Source organism: Myotis nattereri, assembly GCF_964212035.1.
Source record: "Myotis nattereri genome assembly, chromosome: 14".
NCBI lineage: Eukaryota > Metazoa > Chordata > Mammalia > Chiroptera > Vespertilionidae > Myotis > Myotis nattereri.
Genome location: NC_138089.1, coordinates 56,774,819 through 56,794,825, shown reverse-complemented (window position 1 = coordinate 56,794,825; position 20,007 = coordinate 56,774,819). Strand labels below are relative to the sequence as shown.

Here is a 20,007-nt window from a genome sequence, read left to right as displayed (position 1 = left end):
AAACTCTCCTCTGTATCTTTCCTTTATTGCTTTCTTCCTCCGGCAGCAGCAGAATAATTACCAGCAACGTGCGATCCTGGAGCTGTTACATTTTAGCTATTTATTCTCCTTGCGCCTGCAGTTGAGTCCGCGGAGTTTCTTTTCCTTTTGGCAAAATTATAGACTTGCTAAGGGAGAAAACAGCCTCCGTGAAGAAAATTGCGCACAGAAAAAGAAGGTGTTTGTTTCTAAAGCTCATTTTCATTTAAATGCTATACCTATTTTAATTCCATAATACTTTAATAATGTGTAGGGCAAGTTTCCCATTCATACAACTTATTGTGCCCTAAAAGAAAAAACAATTATCTTTCAAATATAATACTTCATTCTTCTAAAAGCACATCAGCACCATCACACTCCAAAAAAAAAAAAAATTTGAAATCTAGATGGGAATTATCGGATATTTGCATATTATTTGGGGAAAATTGATCACTGCGACATTGGGACTTCACACTTGGAAATATGACATATATCTTCAGCATTCAAATCACAATATCCTGCAGCAAATTGCTCTTTCCAGCCCTGCCCGTTGTTGCTCAGTGGTTAGAGTGTCGGCCTATGCACTGAAGGGTTTGGGGTTCGATTCCTGGTCAAGGGCACATACCTGGGTTGCAGGTTCTATCTCTGGTACCCTGTTGGGGCACGTATGGGAGGAAACCAGTCCATGGGTCTCTGTCATATCCATGTTTCTTTCTCACTCTCTCTCTCTCTCTCCCTCCCTCCTTGTCTCCCCAACCCCCCTCCTTTCCACTCTGAAAATCAATGCAAAACAAAACAAAAATTGCTCTTGCTACCTAAACTGCACACACCCTTTTCTGCATGAGTGGCTGCACACATCCAGCATGGGTGTGTTCTTATTTGGAAATCTAAGGGACAGAGAACCCTTCTTTGCTTTGACCTTGTAGCTGAAATTAAACGCGGGTCCCCAAACTTACACGATTATAAATGCTGGGTTGCAGTTTCCCTGGGAGTGCAAGTCAACCCTGCAGACGCCACCGTTATTGTTATTGCTGGGGTCTTAGGAGAGGTTGCCAGGAGCCGAAGGGTCCGCACACACCTGTGCGACCCCTGGTCCCCACCAGCACTGCTTGTGATGCTGGGGACACAGAGCCGCCACTTTAACCTTCCCGACGGCCCCTGGGAGGGTGTGTGTGGGCATCGGGACTTTCACATAGTCTCTAATTCCTTGAGAGTAGACATCTGGGAGGAGCGTGTTGTGTTGCCATGGCTACAGGGAATTTTTTCTTGAATTGAGGGAGAGGGAGGAGAAAGAGAAACATTGATTTGTTGCCTCCTGCACATGCCCCAACCGGGGACCTAACCTGCAACCTGGGCATGTGTCCTGACCAGGCATTGAACCCGCCAGCTTTTGGTTCCTGGGACGACACATCAACCCACTGAGCCACACCGGCCAGGGCACAGGAATTACTGCTCACAATTACACTTTCAAGCCCACACTGGTGCAACGATTGTCACAGTGGCCTGCGATCACAGTTTCTTATAAAACTTTCCAAAATAAGTCTCTCTCAAATAGAAGTTTCCACCCTGGAGCTCTACAAAGAGGAGATTTCGCAGGCGAGGGAAATGTGTTAATTACGAGGCCGTGGATTCTAATTGAAAGAGCAGCAGAGACAGCCGGCTCCCGCGCCACCCCAGCGGGACGGGCCCCCGCGGCTCTGAACGCCAGGGTCCCATCTGCTCCATGGAACACCTCCTGTTTGAAGACTAACAAGCAGGAAGTTAAAAGGAGGAGTAATGGGGTCTTTGAAGGAGGGGAGGCGAGCCTGATGTTAATTCGGAGAATCTTTTCTTGGTATAAAATCTCCTGGCACCTTTTAATTAGACACTCCATTCAGAAGTCTTTTAACCATGTGAAGGCCCAGGTGCCAGTCTCCAAAACGGGAACCTTTCTGTTTCTGTGATGCGGCCGGGCAGCGTGACTTTCTGAGACTCCCCCAGTGTCTCTGGACCATGGAACTCAGCAGGCTTCTCTTTCCTCCCCACGCTGAGCTGGGCTCCCAGGGTAGAGAAATAACGGGACACCATGGTCGCCTTCCTGCTGCTCAGAGTCCTCCCCCCCTCATAGCGACCTTTCACATTTTGTTCCTGGAGTTTTTACAGGTTGTACTTTTATGATATTCTGACGGTTTAGGGACCGCGTCTTACTTAAGAATCTAAGTAGGAGAATGCAGAATGCTGTAAACTATAATAACCACGGACGTTCACTGAGCACTTACTGTGTGCCACGGAGACATCCCGCTTCTTTCATCCCTGCTGCAGCCCCGGGAAGCATTATCTTCCCATTTCACAGATGGGAGCACCGGAGCTCAGAGTGAATGCCTGGCTCAGGGAGGCCGCTCGGTCCCGGTGCTGAGCGGGACTCTCTGCCTCCCAGCCCACAGCCCACAGCGGACACTTCCTGCCCACGGGAGGCCCACACTCTGAGCACCCATCCCTCCTTCCTTCAGATGGCATGGGGCTTCCTGTCTTCTGTAACCTGAGACGGCATCGCCCCCGCCCCCCACCCCCAGGAAGCACTCAGCAGACAAAGCGAGACCCTGTGGGCATGGGCGGCCTAAGTCAGCGCGAATCCCAAGGGTCCTGTTTTATGGGGCTGCCCACCCAAGTCATTAACCCCCTCAGTCCTATTCCAGGCCGTTCCGTGCCCGATGCCTCTGCTGAGACAGGACGCCAGTAAGTCACGGCCGGGGCTTGGCAAGTGGGTGGTGGTGGAGAGGCTGAGGCCTGGAGGGGAAACACGTTCGGAGCCGCCTTTGTGATCCCGCCGCCTCACCGGCCTGTGTGGGAACCGGCACCCCAACCCTCTCTGGGTCTGAGCACTGAGCTCTCACTTGGCTTCGGCCTCACTGCCAGCCTCCTCCTGGTGGCATTCGCAGTGGGAGTGTCTGCTCCCTGGGGGGGACGCTTGCAGAGCCCGTGGGGGGTCCTGCCCCCAGGAGGGGCCTGGCTGAGGCCTGGGCTTTGCTGGCTGAAGCTTCCCAAGGGGCTGAGTCTGCTTTTGCCTGTTTTCCCCTACACGCGGCTTGAGCATCCTGGGCCTCGAGGAAGAAAGAGCATCCACATGGAGGCTGTGGGATGTGAACATGAACCAATTACTCTGACATGAAACAGCCTTTTCTTGTTTCCGAAAGGGCGGACTGGGCCGAGAGATGAAGCAGGGAACGCCGGCTGTTCGGGCGGTTTCACATTTTTCTTCTGTTTCAGTCAAATCCGGGAACAGAAGCTGGCACCGGGGCCTCGCTCCCACCCAGGTCGGGCGGCGGGTTCCCGAGCCGCTGGGAGAGCCCGGAGTCGGTGCTGGGCTCAGGGACGACAGGTTTGTTCCGAACAGCTCGGTCCCTTGGGAAGGTGGTGGCCTGGAGCGCCCTGTGCCATTCACACTGAGGCCCAGCTCTGAACAAAGGGGGCCCCCTCCCAGCTTCCCCCTGCTGTTCCAGAACCTTCATCGCCTCTTGCAGGAGCCCCTTGTTGATGTCAGGAAGCGTCGGGCTTCCTCCCTGGTCCAGGCTGCGGACTTAGACGAGGCCTTCGGATTCTCTGTCGTCCCCGGGACTTGGGGCAGAGCTGGGAACGAGGGGTAGGCGAGGGCGGCACAGGGGCGCCGAGTGAGTGAGGAGGATGCAGGTGTGAGCCCCCAGGCAGCCTGCGGCCTCGGGAATCCTGCCAGTAAAACGGGGTGACTCCTCTGAGCTCAGGATGGTGTGAGGACTGGAGGGGACGGACATCTGTGTGCGGGGACAGACAGGCCTGCACAGAGCGGGTTCTCCTTCAGGAACAGCCATGCCCGCCCCTGTCGCGGGGTCTGTGGTTACTGTTACCAGATGCTCTTCTCATGGCCGTGCTGCTCCGCGGAGCCCAGCAGAGAGCACAGGCCTACGTCCCGTCCCGCCCTTGTGCGAGCGTTTCCGTGGGTCATGTTTTATAAGGTGGGTTTCCATGCAGGGTGTCCCCCCAAATGTGTGCCCACTTTGCATGGTTATAAAGTCAGTGTTTACGAACATGCAGGTCATTTTCAAAATGTAAAAGCATCTACAGAAACATGTTTTATGTCACCGCCTGTTTTCACACGGAGGCCCGTTCGGGCCCAGGCCCAGCTGGTCACGGGAAGCAATGGATCGCAAACGTCAAGAACCACTTCGTGCGGTATCTGTGCGCCTTCCTTTCGCCCACTGTTACTGTTGCTGGCTTTGTACCGTAAACTCTACCTTTTATGTCTTTCCCATAAACAAGTCCCATGGCACTTGAGGGTGCATGTTCTTTGTTCAGAGCTTGGTCTGGCTTCACCCATTATGTCACATCAATTAAACCTGGAAAGGAGTGAAAAGGAAGTGAGTTGTCAGCTGTTGGAGTGTGTACACATTTTGGGGGGACACCGTATAGATTGTGTAGAAGCCAGACATAGGCTTCCCTTGAAAAGGGGTGGGGGGACCTGTTTTCTCTCTTGTGACTAGAAAGCTTACTGTATTGAGCAGTGTGCTAACATAATTCCCAAATTAATCTAACCTTTTCATCCAGTGTCAATATCAGGGTGATTTAATTTAATTTAGTCTCTTCACAAATATCAAAGCCAGTGGAATCCCATAAAGCGTGTCCATAAATATCTCCTCCAATATGCACGATTGAGAGGTAGGGGTCAATAATTTTAATAATTAAAGTCCCGTGATAAACACCTTAATTGGTGCTGTCAGTAACTTGTACGTGGAGTCGGCTGAAGCTGGCTGTTGACATTGTGAGTCTGAGCCGAAAAATTAATCCATTGTGCGGGACAGTCGCCGAGAGTTCACGTGTTGGTCTCCAGTGTGGAAGCCAGCTCGAATTAGCTTCAATAATCCAACCAAAACTTTGAAAAAACTTTAGAAACTAAAATGATCGTTAAATCTGAGCCCCCCGATTCCATCAGACGTCCTGCCACAGGGACAGCCACCCCCCGGGGCTTCCTTCCTGGGGAGGCTGCGAGACCAGTCCTTTTCCGTCCTGTGGGCACCTGTGGGCAGCTGTGTGAGGGGCCCTGTGAAGAAAAATGGGGCCCTAACCGGTTTGGCTCAGTGGATAGAGCGTCATCCTGCGGACTGAAAGGTCCCAGGTTCGATTCCGGTCAAGCGCATGTACCTTGGTTGCGGGCACATCCCCAGTAGGGAGTGTGCAGGAGGCAGCTGATTGATGTTTCTCTCTTATCGATGTTTCTGGCTCTCTGTTCCTCTCCCTTACGCTCTGTAAAAAAAGTCAATAAAATATATTTTTTTAAAAAGAAAAGAAAAATGGGGAGAATCTGTTGTGTATTCAAAGACTACTTTAGCTGCCCTTAGAATATAACCTATCAGGACATGCTTGTTAAATATAATTATTAAGGTGAAGTTTATTGCTTCTTTAAGGCAAGTTTTCCATAAAATTGAATATGTTACTGGATTGTGAGGCTATTTTCTATGAACCTTTGTTTTAAAATAACACAGGAAAATCTCAAATTATTCAAGTGCTATAGTTTGTATTGCATGTTTTTTTTGTTTTGTCAATTAGTGTTGACATTCAGTATTACTTTGTGTTAGTGTCAGTCGTACAGCATACTGGCTGACAACCATACCCCCACCCCATCCGTGGTGATGGCAGCATTATTGGCTACGTTCCCTGTGCTGTGTTTTACATCCGGGGCTATTTTGCAACTACCAATGAGCAACCAGGGAAGTCCTATGGGACGGCATCAGTTTTCATAGAAGTTGAGAGCAGAGATGTATTCATTTATTTATTAAATCTTTGTTTTTGAAAGTCTTACAGATGTCCCCCTCTCTGCCCCCATAGACTCCTTCTAGCCCGCCCCCGCCCCCACCCCAGGCCTTCACCACCCCATTGTCTGTGTCCATGGCTGATGCATCCGTGCGCACACGTTCTTTGTTTGATGTCTTCCCGCCCACCCACTCACTCCCACCTTCCCTCTGAGAGTCATCAGTCTGTTTGATGCTCCTGTGTCTCTGGATCTGTTTTGTTCATCAGTTTATTTTGATCATTAGATCCCACACATGAGTGAGATCGTGTGACACTTGTCTTTCTCTGACTGGCTCGCTTCACTGAGCGTGATGCTCTCCAGGTCCCTCCAGGCTGTTGCAAATGGTAAGAGTCCTGTCTTCTCTGCAGCTGCGTGGTAGTCCCTGGTGTAGCTGTGCCACCGCTTTGTTCACATTCCTCTGGGAGCAGAGATTTTCCAGTGGCTACGAAAGGCAGGAACCCAGACTAGGGCCCAGGTCAGGTCCCCACCTGAGGTCCCATGACTGAAACGCAGACTCCTCTCCATGCTGGGGGGACCCCAGGCTCACTCCCGCTGGCTTCCCTCAACGAGAGCTGGTCCAGCGCCGCGGGTCCTTGAACGGTGTTCTCCACGCCCCGAGTCTCCGTTACACACGATCTCTGCTGTTTCTCCGTGTGAAGCAGGAGAGAAGCTTCCCTCCGTATTTCACACCCAGGGCAGAACGGAAATGTGGAGCCAGCAGGTTCCGCTGCAGGCACCACGGGACGGGCTGGTGACCGAATCCTTACTGCGAAGGCCGAGCTCCTGGCCTTCTGTTGCTTCCCGTGAGGTATTGGTGCCGAAACAAAAGCTCCGACTGGATCGTGACCATCTTTCCCTGCGAGGGGCGAGGAGCCGTGTTATTTCTACCAGAGCAGGGGTGGGGGCGTCCGAGCCGCAGGGAGCGCGCTGGCTAAGGGCTCCAAGGGTCGCATCCCCACAGGCATCCCCACAGGCATCCCCACAGGAGCGGGCACAGCAGCCGCAGGTCAGGGATGGAGCTAATCAGCGACAAGGGGGAAAGAGAGAAGCGCGCTCGTGCGTCCCCCGAAGGCATGCTGATGAGAGAAAATGGGGCATAAAACAGATACGAGCGGTTTCCGTAGCTCCCAGGGCCTTGGACAGCATATGGTCTCAGAAACGACATGTCTGTTGGCACAGAGGCTGGAGGGGTGGGGAGTGGAGGGGGCGGGAGGGGGGGAGGAGAGAGAGTCGGACTTCAGCTGAAATGGAGGATGGAAGGACAGGGAAGAGGAGGTCTTTCTGTCACCCGGGTAATGTTCAGGGACAAGAGTCGCCGTGAGCAGAGCGACCAGCGGACAGCTGGTTGAACGGGAATTTATCTGGAAAACGGAAAGGCAGGCTGTTGGGGAGGATAAACGGAAGGCGTTGAAGAGGTGCCGTCCCCTCCCCACAGCTGGAGGGGGCTCGGTGGCATCACGGGGGACCAATTAGATTTGGGTAAATGCAGCCTTGACTGCGATCGGGCAACCCGGATGCGCCTCTAACGCCTGTCACCTGCCCGCCCCCTGGAAGGAGCGCTGCCGTCCCGCCGCCTGCGGAAGAGGCCCCATTGCGGATGCTGCGCCTGCTGTCCAGGCCCTGTCCCTCCTCAGAGCTGCTCCGCTGGAACCATCAGAACAGGGAGCAGCTGGCACTTTGTGCCGCTTTGTGTCAAATCAGGTAAAGACATTCGGAGCCAAAAATACAAATAAAAGGAGCCGGTGCTCTTACAACTTTATTTTAAATATATTTTTACTGATTTCAGAGAGAGGAAGGGAGAGGGAGAGAGAGAGAAGCATCCAGGATGAGAGAGAATCGTTGATCCGCTGCCTCCTGCATGCCCCCCATTGGGATGGAGCCCGAAAACTGGGCCTGTGCCCTGACCGGGAATCAAACCGTGGCCTCCTGGTTCACAGGTCGATGCTCAACCACTGAGCCACACCGGCCAGGCTGTCTAACTGTTTTGATGAACAGTTTGATAAGCTAATGGTGACCAGGGGTGCTTGTCCTGTGTGTGTGTGTGTGTGTGTGTGTGTGTGTGTGTATGTGTATGTGAGCGAGAGAAAGAGAGAGAAGAACTTTAATTTCCATGGCTTTCTGGGGCTCATTTACTGTCCCCAGTAAGAACACACTTCTGATTTGTCAGGTGACTTCATCTTCTCCTGAAAACCTCATTTCTATTTACCAGGAAAAATGGGCATTTTATTCTCCTTTAAAAAAAAATCGCCCACATGGCAAAGAGAGACACATCCAGCCCCCAGGACATTCCTTCAAGAACAAGGTTTAATTTTCATAAAAGAAGTGAGACCCAGTGAGGAAGGGACAGGCCAGGGTGCCGTGTCCGCCAGCCCTTCATTATCCCGGGTAGGTCAGGGCCCACGGTCCCACCTGTGAGTTATTTGTGGCCTTTGCGGCCCCAGGAAGCCGCGGGTAATTCACTGCGTGATGATGTGGGAATTAGAACCCGAAAGCACCCCCTCTGGCCCATTAGGAGTGGGCTTCCCCGTGGAGCCGGTGCTGAAGGAAATTCCCATTTTGCAAGCAGGTAAGTTCTGCACATCATCATAGCAGGGCCGGTCCGTCAAATGGTCATCGGCTGCAATTAGCACTCCAGAGGCCACAGGGTTCTCTATCTCCTCCTGGGCCGCCTGTGGAAAGGAAACGTCAGTTACTGGCACCGAAGGCCTGAGCGTTGCATTGTTCCATCTCAGCTGAGGAAGGTGCCCCTGGCAGAGGGCATGGCTGGACTGCAGGGCCACACCCCACCTGTGTCTGCGGGAGGTTCCTCACAGAGGAAACGTGATGCTCAGTGAGACAAGCCAATCTGAGGAAGCCGGATGTCACATGATCTCACTTACGGGGGGCACCTACTGCACAAAAGGAACTGACCAACAACATAAGACCCGAAGCAGGGAGGCGTGGAACAGACGGACATGCCTGGATGTGGGGATCGGGGGATGAGAAGAGAGAAACCACAGAACGTACAGACTTATAGGCAGGGCCCATGGACACGGGCAACGGGGTAGTGAAGACCTGCAGCGGGGATGGGGGGTGGGGGCTGCATAAAGGGAGGAAAAATGGGAGATATCGGTAACAATCAACAATAGAAAATTTAAAAATGTTACATTTAAAAAGAGAATAAAGGAAAAGTTGGAAATAAAAAATAGGAGCGTGCGGACAAGCAGAGATGCCACAGGAAGCCCTGGATTCCTGGTTTCCACATGGCAGGCGTGGAAGGACGGCTGCCCTGGGCTCCGGGGGTGCAGTGCCGGGGGGCGGGGGGGCGAGGGGGGGCAGGCACCACCGAGGAGAGGCGCTTCCCCGCACACACTTGGCAGCGACGACCGACAACAGCAGCGCTTCGGGGTCCGAGTGTGACGGGGACGTGGGCACCCACTGAAGAGACTCCGGCTCCGGAAAGAAAACGGGGCACAGAGCGAGGACACTGCCTTTTCTCTCAGCCGTGACCGTGGACATAGTTCAGAGCTGCTCCCAAAGGCGGCAGCTCCACACGGGTGTAGAGCCGGGAGGCCGAGGAGACACGCAGCCTGAGCTTGGTAAGCCCGGTGGGGCTGGGACAACAGGGAGCCCCACAAACAAGAGGGAGTGGAGGCGAGATAGGATGTCACTCCTGTGGCTGGTCCGTGGGACAGTGACCTTCACAGGGGCTTTCTGACAAGGTCAGGGATGTCCTTCAGGCTTCGTGGGCCTGTAGTGGGTGTCACCACCTCTCAGCAGCGCACCAGCCACAGGCGAGCGGGTGTGTGTTCACCACATTCAGTTTAGGGCCCAGGCAGCGAGTTAGAATCGGCCTCGAGTGCGAAAGGAGGGAGAAAACGTCACTTTCTGGTTCTGCTCTTGGAACCCTCGGTGGTCGGACCCATGAATATGAACTCACAGTAGGTTTCCTTGGGGCTCAACCTGGAAACCTATTGTGTGCCCAGATAACACCTAGCACGCAGCTCCTGTAAGACCACACAGGCATGCGTTAGACATGTACACAGGTGCCTCTGCTGTGAGGTACGGACCTCAAAGTCCTAACTGTTGATCATTTACTCTTCAAACAAAAGTGATTTTGCCCTGGCCAGTTTGTTTCAGTGGTTAGAGCATCGGCCAAAGGGTCTCAGGTTCGATTCCTGGTCAAGGGCACTCTTCCTTTTTCTTATTTAAAACATTTTCTTTTTCCTCTTTGGGGCGCAAGTAGGAGGCAACCAATAAATGTGTCTCTAACACATCAATGTTTCTCTCTCCCCCTCCCCAACCTTTCCACTATCTCTAAAAATCAATGGGAAAAAATATTCTCACTCATTGCATGAGGATTAAAAAAAAAAACTTAAATGATTTTCAGCTTGCAGCATTGTTGTAGGTTTTTAATATGTCCTGTGTCCCTGACCCTTCACCGTGTGGCGTCGTCTGTGAGCCTCGGAGCCAAGCGCTCTTCCCAATCCTGTAAACCAGTGACAGCAGCCCGAACGCCCCCCAGGGAGCCGCCACACCCTTTAAACGCACCTTCTTTCAAAGGAGCGCACCTTCCCCCAAATGGCTGCACAGCCAGTGCCCAAGTTGCCTTGACAGTTTTGCCCAATTGCCATTTTCTTCCGACAGAATTTCCTCTAGAAATGGCCCACCCAAAGGGTTACATCTCCCTTGCAGTGGAATTTATGACGGAGGTGAGGTGCCCCCGTTAAGTGTCAGTGGTATTTGTGTCCGTGGATCTCCAGGTAAACGCTCCGGGGTCATATTTCGTGTTAAGTGACCGGGGGGGGGGGGGGGGGGGATTGTGGCCGCGGGAAGGATGGCACCCATCATGCATTGCTCTGTAGAAGCCCACATCCAGCAATTCACTTTGTAAATGTATGGCTTGGAGGGTAAAACCCTTTGTTCTCTAATAAAAAAATGTCTCATGTCCCTAAGATGCATGTAGCGTTGTTACCAGGAAGCCCAGGGGCCAGGTGGCTTTTGCATAACGTTTGTGATTTACACAAGAGGTTTTGTAAAGTCTAGCTTGTCTGAGGATATAAAATTATCGTTTTTAGCGTAGCATTGTATTTATCATCAGACACGAAATTACATGGAAAAGTCTCCTGCTGACTTCACGTGTATTTTATTGGGCGGAATCCAACCGACGTTTACCGCTAAGGCAGGTTTTTATTCGTCTCATGGGCAGCAGGTGTGTGTTACTGTATCAGAATGCAGTAAGTCACGTGGTTTTCTAATGCTTTCCGTCGGGGAGAGGGCCTGTGTGTTAACGCATCCTGCAGGCGATCTCTGCAGCAGGGCAGGCCTCGGGGCGTGAGTGCATCTCCCTCCCTCCCTTGTTTCATGGATGAGGGTGCGGGTTCCCTAAATGGGACATTTTCCCTTCTCTGTGGTGGGGCTCTCAATAGGCTTGCGCTGTTTGACTCTGGGATGCTCACCTGTCGGGGCGTGTCCGGGGGGCAGGTACCAGGAACCTCGGATGCTGGGTGGAGGTGAGGGGATCGTCGGTGGAAGTTGGCATCACAGACAGTTCTGTGAAGGGAGGTCATGGAAAAGGACGTTCCCTCCAGGCCCAAGGGGAGGCGCTAGTTTAAACACAGAGCAGGGCTTTACCTGCCCTCCTGTCCTTCCACACCTGTTCCTCCCCCGGGAAACTGTCCCCTCTCCTGCCCCTGGAGCCGCAGCAGCTGTGGCCTGCCCGTCCACACGGTCCCGTTGTCACCGGTGATCGGACCGGCTGGCCCCTCCACCGAATGGAAGGGCCCTTCACCGGGGCCTCCAGGCCTCTGGGCATGTTTGGACGTACTGTCCATTAAATGTATCTTGGTTACAGACATTTTGTCAGAACTATATGGGTCTGTGGTGACCCATATATTTTCCTTTGGAAAAGCATTAGCATAATGCACTGCTGCAATGAGGTTAATAAAATCCTAAGAGAAAATAGAGCCACCGAAGAAGGGATCTGATAATCCAGGAGAAAGTCATTTCTTTGGCCCCTGATGTTCAAGAAAACACTCAGATTTAACGATAGGAGGGCGGTAGTAGCATAAACGTATTATTCATTAGCTTGATACATGTGTATTGAGGACTGCTACATGTGTTTGGATGATTCATTGTGCTGATTGGCTGGGAGTGGGGCAGGCAGGCGAAGAACTGGCATCACTTGTTACCGGGCGGGGGGAGGACAGACCAGGAAATAGGTGATCCCATGCCGAGTGACACCTTTTTTTAGGGGACGCAGGTGTCTAGTCGCCCTGAGTAGGACCAGAGCAGGTGACTCCTCACGCTGGGACGGAGCTTTGAAAACCACGGGGAAGTGTCCACAGCAGAACGGGGTGGGTGTGGAAAGGGAGGGAGCAGGGGGCAGACCGAGGAGTGGACGTCACCAGCCCAGGCTCCTGCGATGCCCAGGCTCCAAGTGGGGCTGCACCAGTCAGGGTCTCAGACTCAAGCGTTTTGTATTACTCCTGGGGCCACTGCAGAGGGCGGAGCGTTCTAGGCCAAGAAAGGCCATGATGGGAATTGGTAACAAGGAGAGAGCATGAATGGGTCGCATGGACACACAAAGGGTCCAGACTGAAGCAGAGAGACTTGTGAGGGGGGCTCTGGAAAGGCAGTGACATTGACACTGGTACCTGCTGCCACCGGAAAGCTGATCTGGCCCGGCTGTGTGGCCCAGTGGATTGAGCTTCGCCTCATGCACCGGGAGGTCATGGTTCCATTCTGAGTCAGGGCACATGCCTAGGCTGTGGGCTCGATCCCCAGTAGGGGCGTGCAGGAGGCAGCCAATCCAAGTTTCTCTCTCATTGATGGTTCTCTATCCTTCTCCCTTACTCTTTCTCTGAAGTCAATAAAAAATTCAAAAAGAAGAATGTGATCAGTCCTGGCAGGTGTGACCCAGGGCTAAGAGCATCGGTCCACACACCAAAGGCTCCGGGTTCGATCCCCTTCAAGGGCAGGGGTGCGCAGGAGGTACGCTGAGGTGTCACTGAGTTGTGATTCAGTGCTTGGCCCTGGGCGGGGAGCGTGCAGGAGGTAATCAATCAATGTGTCTCTCTCACATCAATGATTCTCTCTCTTCTGTCTCTCCCTCCCTCGCCTCCCCTCCCTCCCTTCTACTCTCTCTAAATATCAATGAAAAAATATCCTCAGGTGAGGATTAACAACAACAACAATAAAAAAAACAATAAAGGAAAGAATGCTAAACAGTGGGGACCTCCATCTCAGCCCAGAGTGGACGCCCAGGGGTCCCGTAGCGGCCTCTCTTCGTGACCTGCCCCAGAAACACTCTGTGTAGAAAAGGTGGCTTGTACATTCTTAACGTGGAAACTTTCCTTAATAATAGAATGTTTTTCTCCCCAAAACTTCTATTAGAACTATCCTATGCGTGGATCTTCAATGAATACCCTTCCTTTGTTGAGGAGGATGGCCGGAGGTTCATCTCTCAGGAGACAGGCCACCTCTACGTAGCCAAGGTGGAGCCGTCCGACGTCGGGAACTATACGTGCGTGGTGACAAGCGTGGTGACTGCCGCCAGGGTGCTGGGCTCCCCGACGCCGCTGATGCTGCGCGCCGACGGTAGGAAACTCGGGTGAAAATGTAGTGATTCCAAGCAAAAACACGGGGAGAGTGAAAAGTGTATCTCGAAGAATTACAGTTGCATTTGTTTCGGAACAAATATTTTCTAGCACAGGGACCACAATGACTCCATAAAGCACGGGTCCCTGCGCACAGTCCTCACTCAGGGCCAGCTTCAGAATTTGCAGAATGAAAACGAGGGGACTGGTGTTCCAAAGTGATTAGCTCTGGATGGTGACCCCGTTAAACCAGGCGCAGGGCCCCTGAGCCTGGGACCGTGCTGCTCCCCACAAAGTCCTCTGTCCTCACCCTCGCCAGCTTAAGGCACTTTGTTACAAGCTAAAAGTTCTCTATAAGAAAAGGAAAACGTGCACATTAGATCCCCAAAACATATGCATCATACAGCTGAAAGTTTGTACCCTTTTAAAAATATATATATTTTAATTGATTCAGAGAAGAAGAGAGAGGGAGAGATAGAAGCATCAATGACGAGAGAGAATCACTGGTCGGCTGCCTCCTGCACGCCCCCTACTGGGGATCAAGCCCACAACCAGGCAATGCCCTGACCAGGAATCAAACCATGACCTCCTGGCTCATAGGTCGATGCTCAACCACTGAGCCACCCTTTGATAATGTGTCATTTTGTCTGCCACCAGGAGCCTGGTGATGATAACTCACAGCACTGTATTGTGTCCTTGGAATTAGCTTAGAGAGCAGATGTTAAGTGCTCTCATCACATGCAAAAAATAACAATGAATTAAAAGCGGTATCCATGGGAGGGCCTCTATGTGCTACCTTGACTGAGATAATCATTGCACAAGATGTACATATATTAAATCATCACATTGTACACTAAAAGAAGTCTAAATATATACAACACTAGAGGCCTGGTGCATGAGATTCGTACACTTGGGGGCGTCCCTCAGCCCAGCCTATATATGCCCTCTCACAGTCCGGGAGCTCTTGGGGGATGTCCAGCTGACAGGCAGTGGGCCCAAGCAGGCATTTGGACATGCTTAGAGCTGCCACAGAGGCAGGAGAGGCTCCCACCACCGCTGCTATGCTCGCCAGCTGTGAGCCTGGCTCAAGGCTTCCGGCTGAGCGGTGGTCCCCCTGTGGGAGCGCACTGACCACAAAGAGGCAGCTCCTGCATTGAGCGTCTGCCTTCTGGTGGTCAGTGCGGGTCATAGCGACCGGTCATTTTGCCGTTCGGTCGATTTGCATATTAGCCTTTTATTATATAGGATATTTACCATACAACCCAAATAGAAACAGTATTTCTTTGCCAATCACACCTCTCTGTAAAGCTCCGGGAAATAATGTTTCATTATCTCCTTCATGGCTGTTTCAAGGGAGCCCATGAGCTGCAGAGGAAGCAGACATGTAAGCCTGAGACACCGCCCACTTATCAGTACACAAAACCATCTCTGATGCAGCCCAGTGCCAGGACCACAGTTACCCGAGCCCTCTTCCTGGTCTGTTATAATTGCTCGTGTCCTTCCCCAGTTTTTACCTTACTGTTTCCTGTCGGCAGGGATCCACTTACTAACTCTGCCTGAGCTACCAGGGCACCACTAAGTAACTTTCCTCCCATAATTTTTGCTCTTCGTGGTATGTCAAGAAGTCAGAACGCCTTGCATATTTCAGTTTGACCGGGAATGTCCTAATGGGGCAGACAATACCAAAGCCACCCATTTTCTACAAGGAAAACCCATGGCACTTTTCTCAGAACCATTCCGTATACGGTAGCTTAGGAACCTGGGAATCCGAGGATGCTTACTCATGTTGCCCATGCGGCCCGAGTCAGCTCGGCGTCCGAACCCGCTAACGGGCGGGAAGTGAGTCAGTGGCATCCCTGGGAGACGCTCGTCCCAGAGGCAATAAGAGAACGCTGTCTTGGAGGGAAAGGGGCCGGTTCCCAAGGAAACGGTGAAACCGTGCAATCTGCATTGTGGCTTTACAGGTGTGATGGGCGAATATGAACCGAAAATAGAAGTTCAGTTTCCGGAAACTCTTCCGGCCGCGAAAGGGTCCACCGTGAGGCTGGAATGCTTCGCCCTCGGGAAGTAAGTTCCGTCGCCCTCCCTCCCTCCCTCCGACGTGCTGAGCGGCAGGTGCCGTACGGGATCGAGATGGTTTATGACAGACCCTTCTTTGCCTTATTTTCTTTCTTTCTTTCATTTGGAAGCAAAAGAAAAAGCACGGGGAATGCGCATGTATCATTTGCTGTGAAACTCTAAAGGCGTCTGCTGGACACGCCTCTGCCCGGCTTTGTAAAGAACTGGTGTTGTGTTTCTTTTCCTCGTTCCTATGATCACGCAGTGGGTAGGTTAGACCTTTCACACCAAATCATGAGCTCACGCAGGAAAACACAGCACGTATGGTATTGCGCTGGGAACCTGAAGAGGTCAGACTAGGCACCAGGTGTGTGTAATTGACAAGGCCAGAAACCCGTTGTCTTTTTCTGGATCCAAACCAAAGCTGTACTTGTTCCAGGCTTCAGTTTACGATAGCAACTAACGCGCCCCGTTTCCTCGCAGCCCCGTGCCCCGGATCACGTGGAGGAGGAGTGACGGGCGGCCTTTCCCCAGTAAAGTTAACTTGCGGAAGTTCGGAGGTGTGCTCGAGATCCCCGGCTTCGAACAGGAGGACGCGGGGTCCTACGAGTGCCTGGCCGAGAATTCCCGGGGGAGAAACGTGGCCCGGGGGCGTCTCACTTACTACGGTAGGTGTGCCCGTGGTCGGTGTCCCTGTCCCCGTGGGCCAGTGGGAGTGGGAGCTTCTCTCTTATCAAACTCTGAAGTGGGCGGGGCGGGAGGTCATGGCAGAATCCGGGGTCCAACTTGATCTCCATTTTGTGAAATCAGGATGAATATCATAAAAGGGGTTGAAAAGACATAGAAGTCTGCAGTTGGAGGCATGCCATGTTTTTCTCTGCATTTTAAAATGATTCCTATGATCTCTATATATAAAAGCTTAGCGACCGTCTGACCGTTCAACCATTCGACCGGTAGCTATGAGGTGCACTGATCACCAGGGGGCAGATGCTCAACACACAGGCATGGAAACATGGAGCAGACTGATGAATCTCAGAGGGAAGAGGGCAGGGGGGAGGGCGGGAAGAGATTAACCGAATTTGTGTACCAATGGGGCCCCTCGGCCTGGCCTGCAGGGATTGGGCCAAAACCAGCAGTCCGACATCCGGCGAGGGGTCCAGGATTGTGAGAGGACGCAGGCCAGGCCCAGGGATCGCACTGGAGAGTGTCCCAGAGTGCACAGAGCTTGGAAGCAGACAACGGGGGAAGAGCTTGGCTTAGAAGTGACCGTGGCCACCTCCCCTTCAATATGAATCCGTGGGGTCAGGATGGAGGGAATGAGACAGCATCCAGCTCAGGGCTCACGTCCGTCTGTGGCTCTGTCTTGTGCCCGTGGGCATGTCCGTGGAAAGCGTATTTATCCTTTCCTCGGCTGGAGGTTGACGCATTCCTTCCCTTGCAGCAAAGCCTCACTGGGTCCAGCTCATCGGCGACGTGGAGGCCGCGGTGGAGGAGAGCCTGCGCTGGGATTGCCGGGCTGGCGGGAAGCCCAAGCCCTCCTACCGGTGGCTGAGGAACGGGGAGGCCCTGGTGCTGGAGGTGAGGCCCATCCCGGGGCATCCGCCCCCTGTCCCTCTGTCCCTCTGTCCCTCTGTCCCTGTGTTCGTGTGTGAGGAGCGGTGCAGGTGGAAACCCCCTCACCACCGGGAGAGCCACCTCACATTGCATTTCACGGGGAAAGAGTGATTTTTGTGACTTTAGTCTATGCGATGCTGCACCACCTTTTAAGAAATATATATTTTTATTGACTTCAGAGAGGAAGGGAAAGGGAGAGAGAGATAGAAACATCAGTGATGAGAGAGAATCATTGATTAGCTGCCTCCTGCACGCCCCACACTGGGATCAAGCCCACAACCCGGACATGTGCCCTGATTGGGAGTCAAGCCGTGACCCCCTGGTTCATAGGTTGATGCTCAACTGCTGAGCCACACGGGCCAAGCCCCGGAACACTTTTTAATGCGCAGGATGTATAATGTCTTTAATCAACATGATTTTTTTTAAAAAATGGTGAAAACCTTTGCAGTTGAGGAGATGGAAAGCTTGTGACATTTTTAAGGGTCTTTAATGTTAAAGATCGCTCTCTCTCTCTCTCCCTTTCCCTTCCTTTCTGAAATCAATAAAAAATATATGTACTTTAAAAGCATCTGGAAGAGTAAGTGGTGGCAGCATTTTACCTCTTTCTTTGTTACTTGCAGATATACTTAAGGAAGAGTTAAATGGTGGCAGCATTCTACCTTCCCTTGTTACTTACGCATATCCTTTCGGACTGACCTGCTTGTTAGTATTTCAGTGCATGGCTCTCACACTAATCATTCCCACATTTTCAAATGAAGAAGAGTTTAGATTTCAAGGCAGGTTGCCTGGTCATCTGAGGAAACGAAGGAGGATCTTGTGAAGAAGCTGTCGTCAGCCTTGGCTGGGTGTGCTCAGTTCATGCAGCGTCGGCCTGCAGATGGCAGGGTCCCTGGTTCGATTTCAGTGAAGGGCACGCTACCTGGGTTGTTGGTTCAGTCCCAGCCCAGTCGGGGCACCTGTGGGAGGCAACCAATGTGTCTCTGTCACGTCGATATTTCTCTCTCTGTGTGTCTCTCCCCCTCCCTTCCACTCTCTCTAAAAATCAGTGGGAACAATGAAAATAAATAAATAAAAAGTCAATGGAAAAAATATCCTTGGGGAGGATTACCCAAAAAAAAAAAAAAAAAAGTTCCGCTGCTCTGAAGCGGTGGGGTGGCCACGCTGACCTGGGGGAGGCCTTGGTGTCCACGCAGGAGCGGGTCCAGCTGGAAAACGGCGCCCTGAGCATCGTGAACCTGAGCGTGGCGGACGCGGGCATGTTCCAGTGCGTGGCGGAGAACAAGCACGGCCTCGCCTACTCCAGCGCCGAGCTCCGGGTGCTGGGTGAGGCCCCTTCTCTTCTCTTGTTCTTTTCCCTAAGCCCTCCGTTTTGCCAGAAGCAGAAATACTTTTCTTTTGTCTTTTTTTAATTTATTTTTCTTGATTCCAGAGGGGAAGGGACAGGGAGAGATAGAAACATCAGTGATGAGAGAGAATCATGGCTCGGCTGCCTCCCGCACGCCCCACACTGGAGATCAAGCCCACAACCCGGGCAGGTGCCCTGACCGGCAATCGAACCGTGACCTCCTGGTTCATCGGTCGATGCTCAACCACTGAGCCACGCCGGCCGGGCAGAAATACTTATTTTTATGTTCCCACATCTGATAACCCCTACGGTTTTCCCGGGGAGTGGGTCGGGGTTTCTCAACAAGGCCTGCGCCCCAGTGGCTTCTGTATTTTTAACCTGAGCCCTGGTCCTCCCTCCTCTCCAGCCTCCGCTCCGGACTTCTCCGCGACTCCCATGAAGAAGCTGGTGCGGGCGCAGGTGGGCAGCGTGGTGGGCCTGGACTGCCGGCCCCGCGCCGCCCCCCGGGCCGTGTGCTCCTGGAAAAGAGGCGAGGTGACCGTGCGGGAGGATGGAAGGTACTGGCTTGGTTTCCTCCCACCTTCCCCGGGGAGACCTGCGGGCCTCAGACACTGTGGGAGAGGCAGTTATTTTACCTGCAAGACGGGTTTGCTCCGGAATAGCAGGGGGATGCCCTGGGGACAGGGAGCTGGGGTGCACCCTCCCTGGTCATGGTCAAGGAGCAGCTGGACTTGATCCTAGAGGAGGAGGAGGGGGAGAGGCCTTTGGAGGAGCTGGGGTGGTCACAGCATCCTGGGGGCGGGGCTAATGTCACAGGAGCTCAGCCAGAGGTGCAGGTGAGGACTGACAGGTGGGGTGTTCTGCTGGCCAGGAGGATCCCTTCCCTCCTCCACTGCCCTGGTCTGTCCTCCTCTTTGGGGTCCAGGTGGCAGAGCAGGACAGCGCCCCCTTCAGGCCAGCCGGCTCCATTTCCAATGAGGATTCCATCCTTTATTTTCCACATTCTGACTAGGTTTTCAATAGGAGGTGAGACGCAGTCGCATTTCAACACAATGGGAGGCGTTTCAGGACCAGGGTAGCCTGTTTTGTTCTGTAATCCCTCCTGCAGCCGGGCCCTGGAATCTAAAAATAGCGCGCTCTCCCTCTTTGCCGAGAGGACTTCATCTTAGACAGGACTTTCCCTCCTGTCCTCGTGAGTCTCCGAGAGGCAGAGCCATGTTGAAGATGCCAGCGTTGCCCTCAGGTGGGGAGAGCGTCTCAGGCTCAGGGAATAGGGTTAGTTCCCAGCCGAGGCCTCGGAAGAGCTGCTCTGCGCAGATAACAGGCTTACGGTGCGGAGAGCGACCCAGGCTCTCAGCATTAAGTGCCTATTCTTCCATTTGGAAATATTTTGAGGACCAGCTACAGGCTAGTCACTGGGTATTTAGTCTTCGTTTAAATATGTTTTTATTGATTTCAGAGAGGAAAGGAGAGGGGGAGAGTGATGGAAACATCAGTGATGAGAGAGAATCCTTGATGGGCTGCCTCCTGCACGCCCCACACTGGGGATCAAGCCCGCAACCCGGGTTTGTGCCCTGAGTGGAATCAAACCGTGA

At 52.8% G+C, this 20,007-nt stretch overlaps 1 protein-coding gene across 1 annotated transcript in view; it reads left to right on the top strand.

Moving 5' to 3' along the window:
• The window catches only part of CNTN3 (contactin 3), a 118,555-nt gene that overhangs the window by 73,015 nt on the left and 25,533 nt on the right, over positions 1 to 20,007 (top strand). The window contains exons 6-11 of the mRNA XM_081106594.1: positions 13,193 to 13,396; positions 15,360 to 15,462; positions 15,937 to 16,121; positions 16,895 to 17,031; positions 18,261 to 18,390; positions 18,819 to 18,969. Of these exons, the coding sequence (XP_080962720.1) occupies positions 13,193 to 13,396; positions 15,360 to 15,462; positions 15,937 to 16,121; positions 16,895 to 17,031; positions 18,261 to 18,390; positions 18,819 to 18,969 (910 nt within the window). The remainder of the gene's footprint in view (positions 1 to 13,192; positions 13,397 to 15,359; positions 15,463 to 15,936; positions 16,122 to 16,894; positions 17,032 to 18,260; positions 18,391 to 18,818; positions 18,970 to 20,007) is intronic.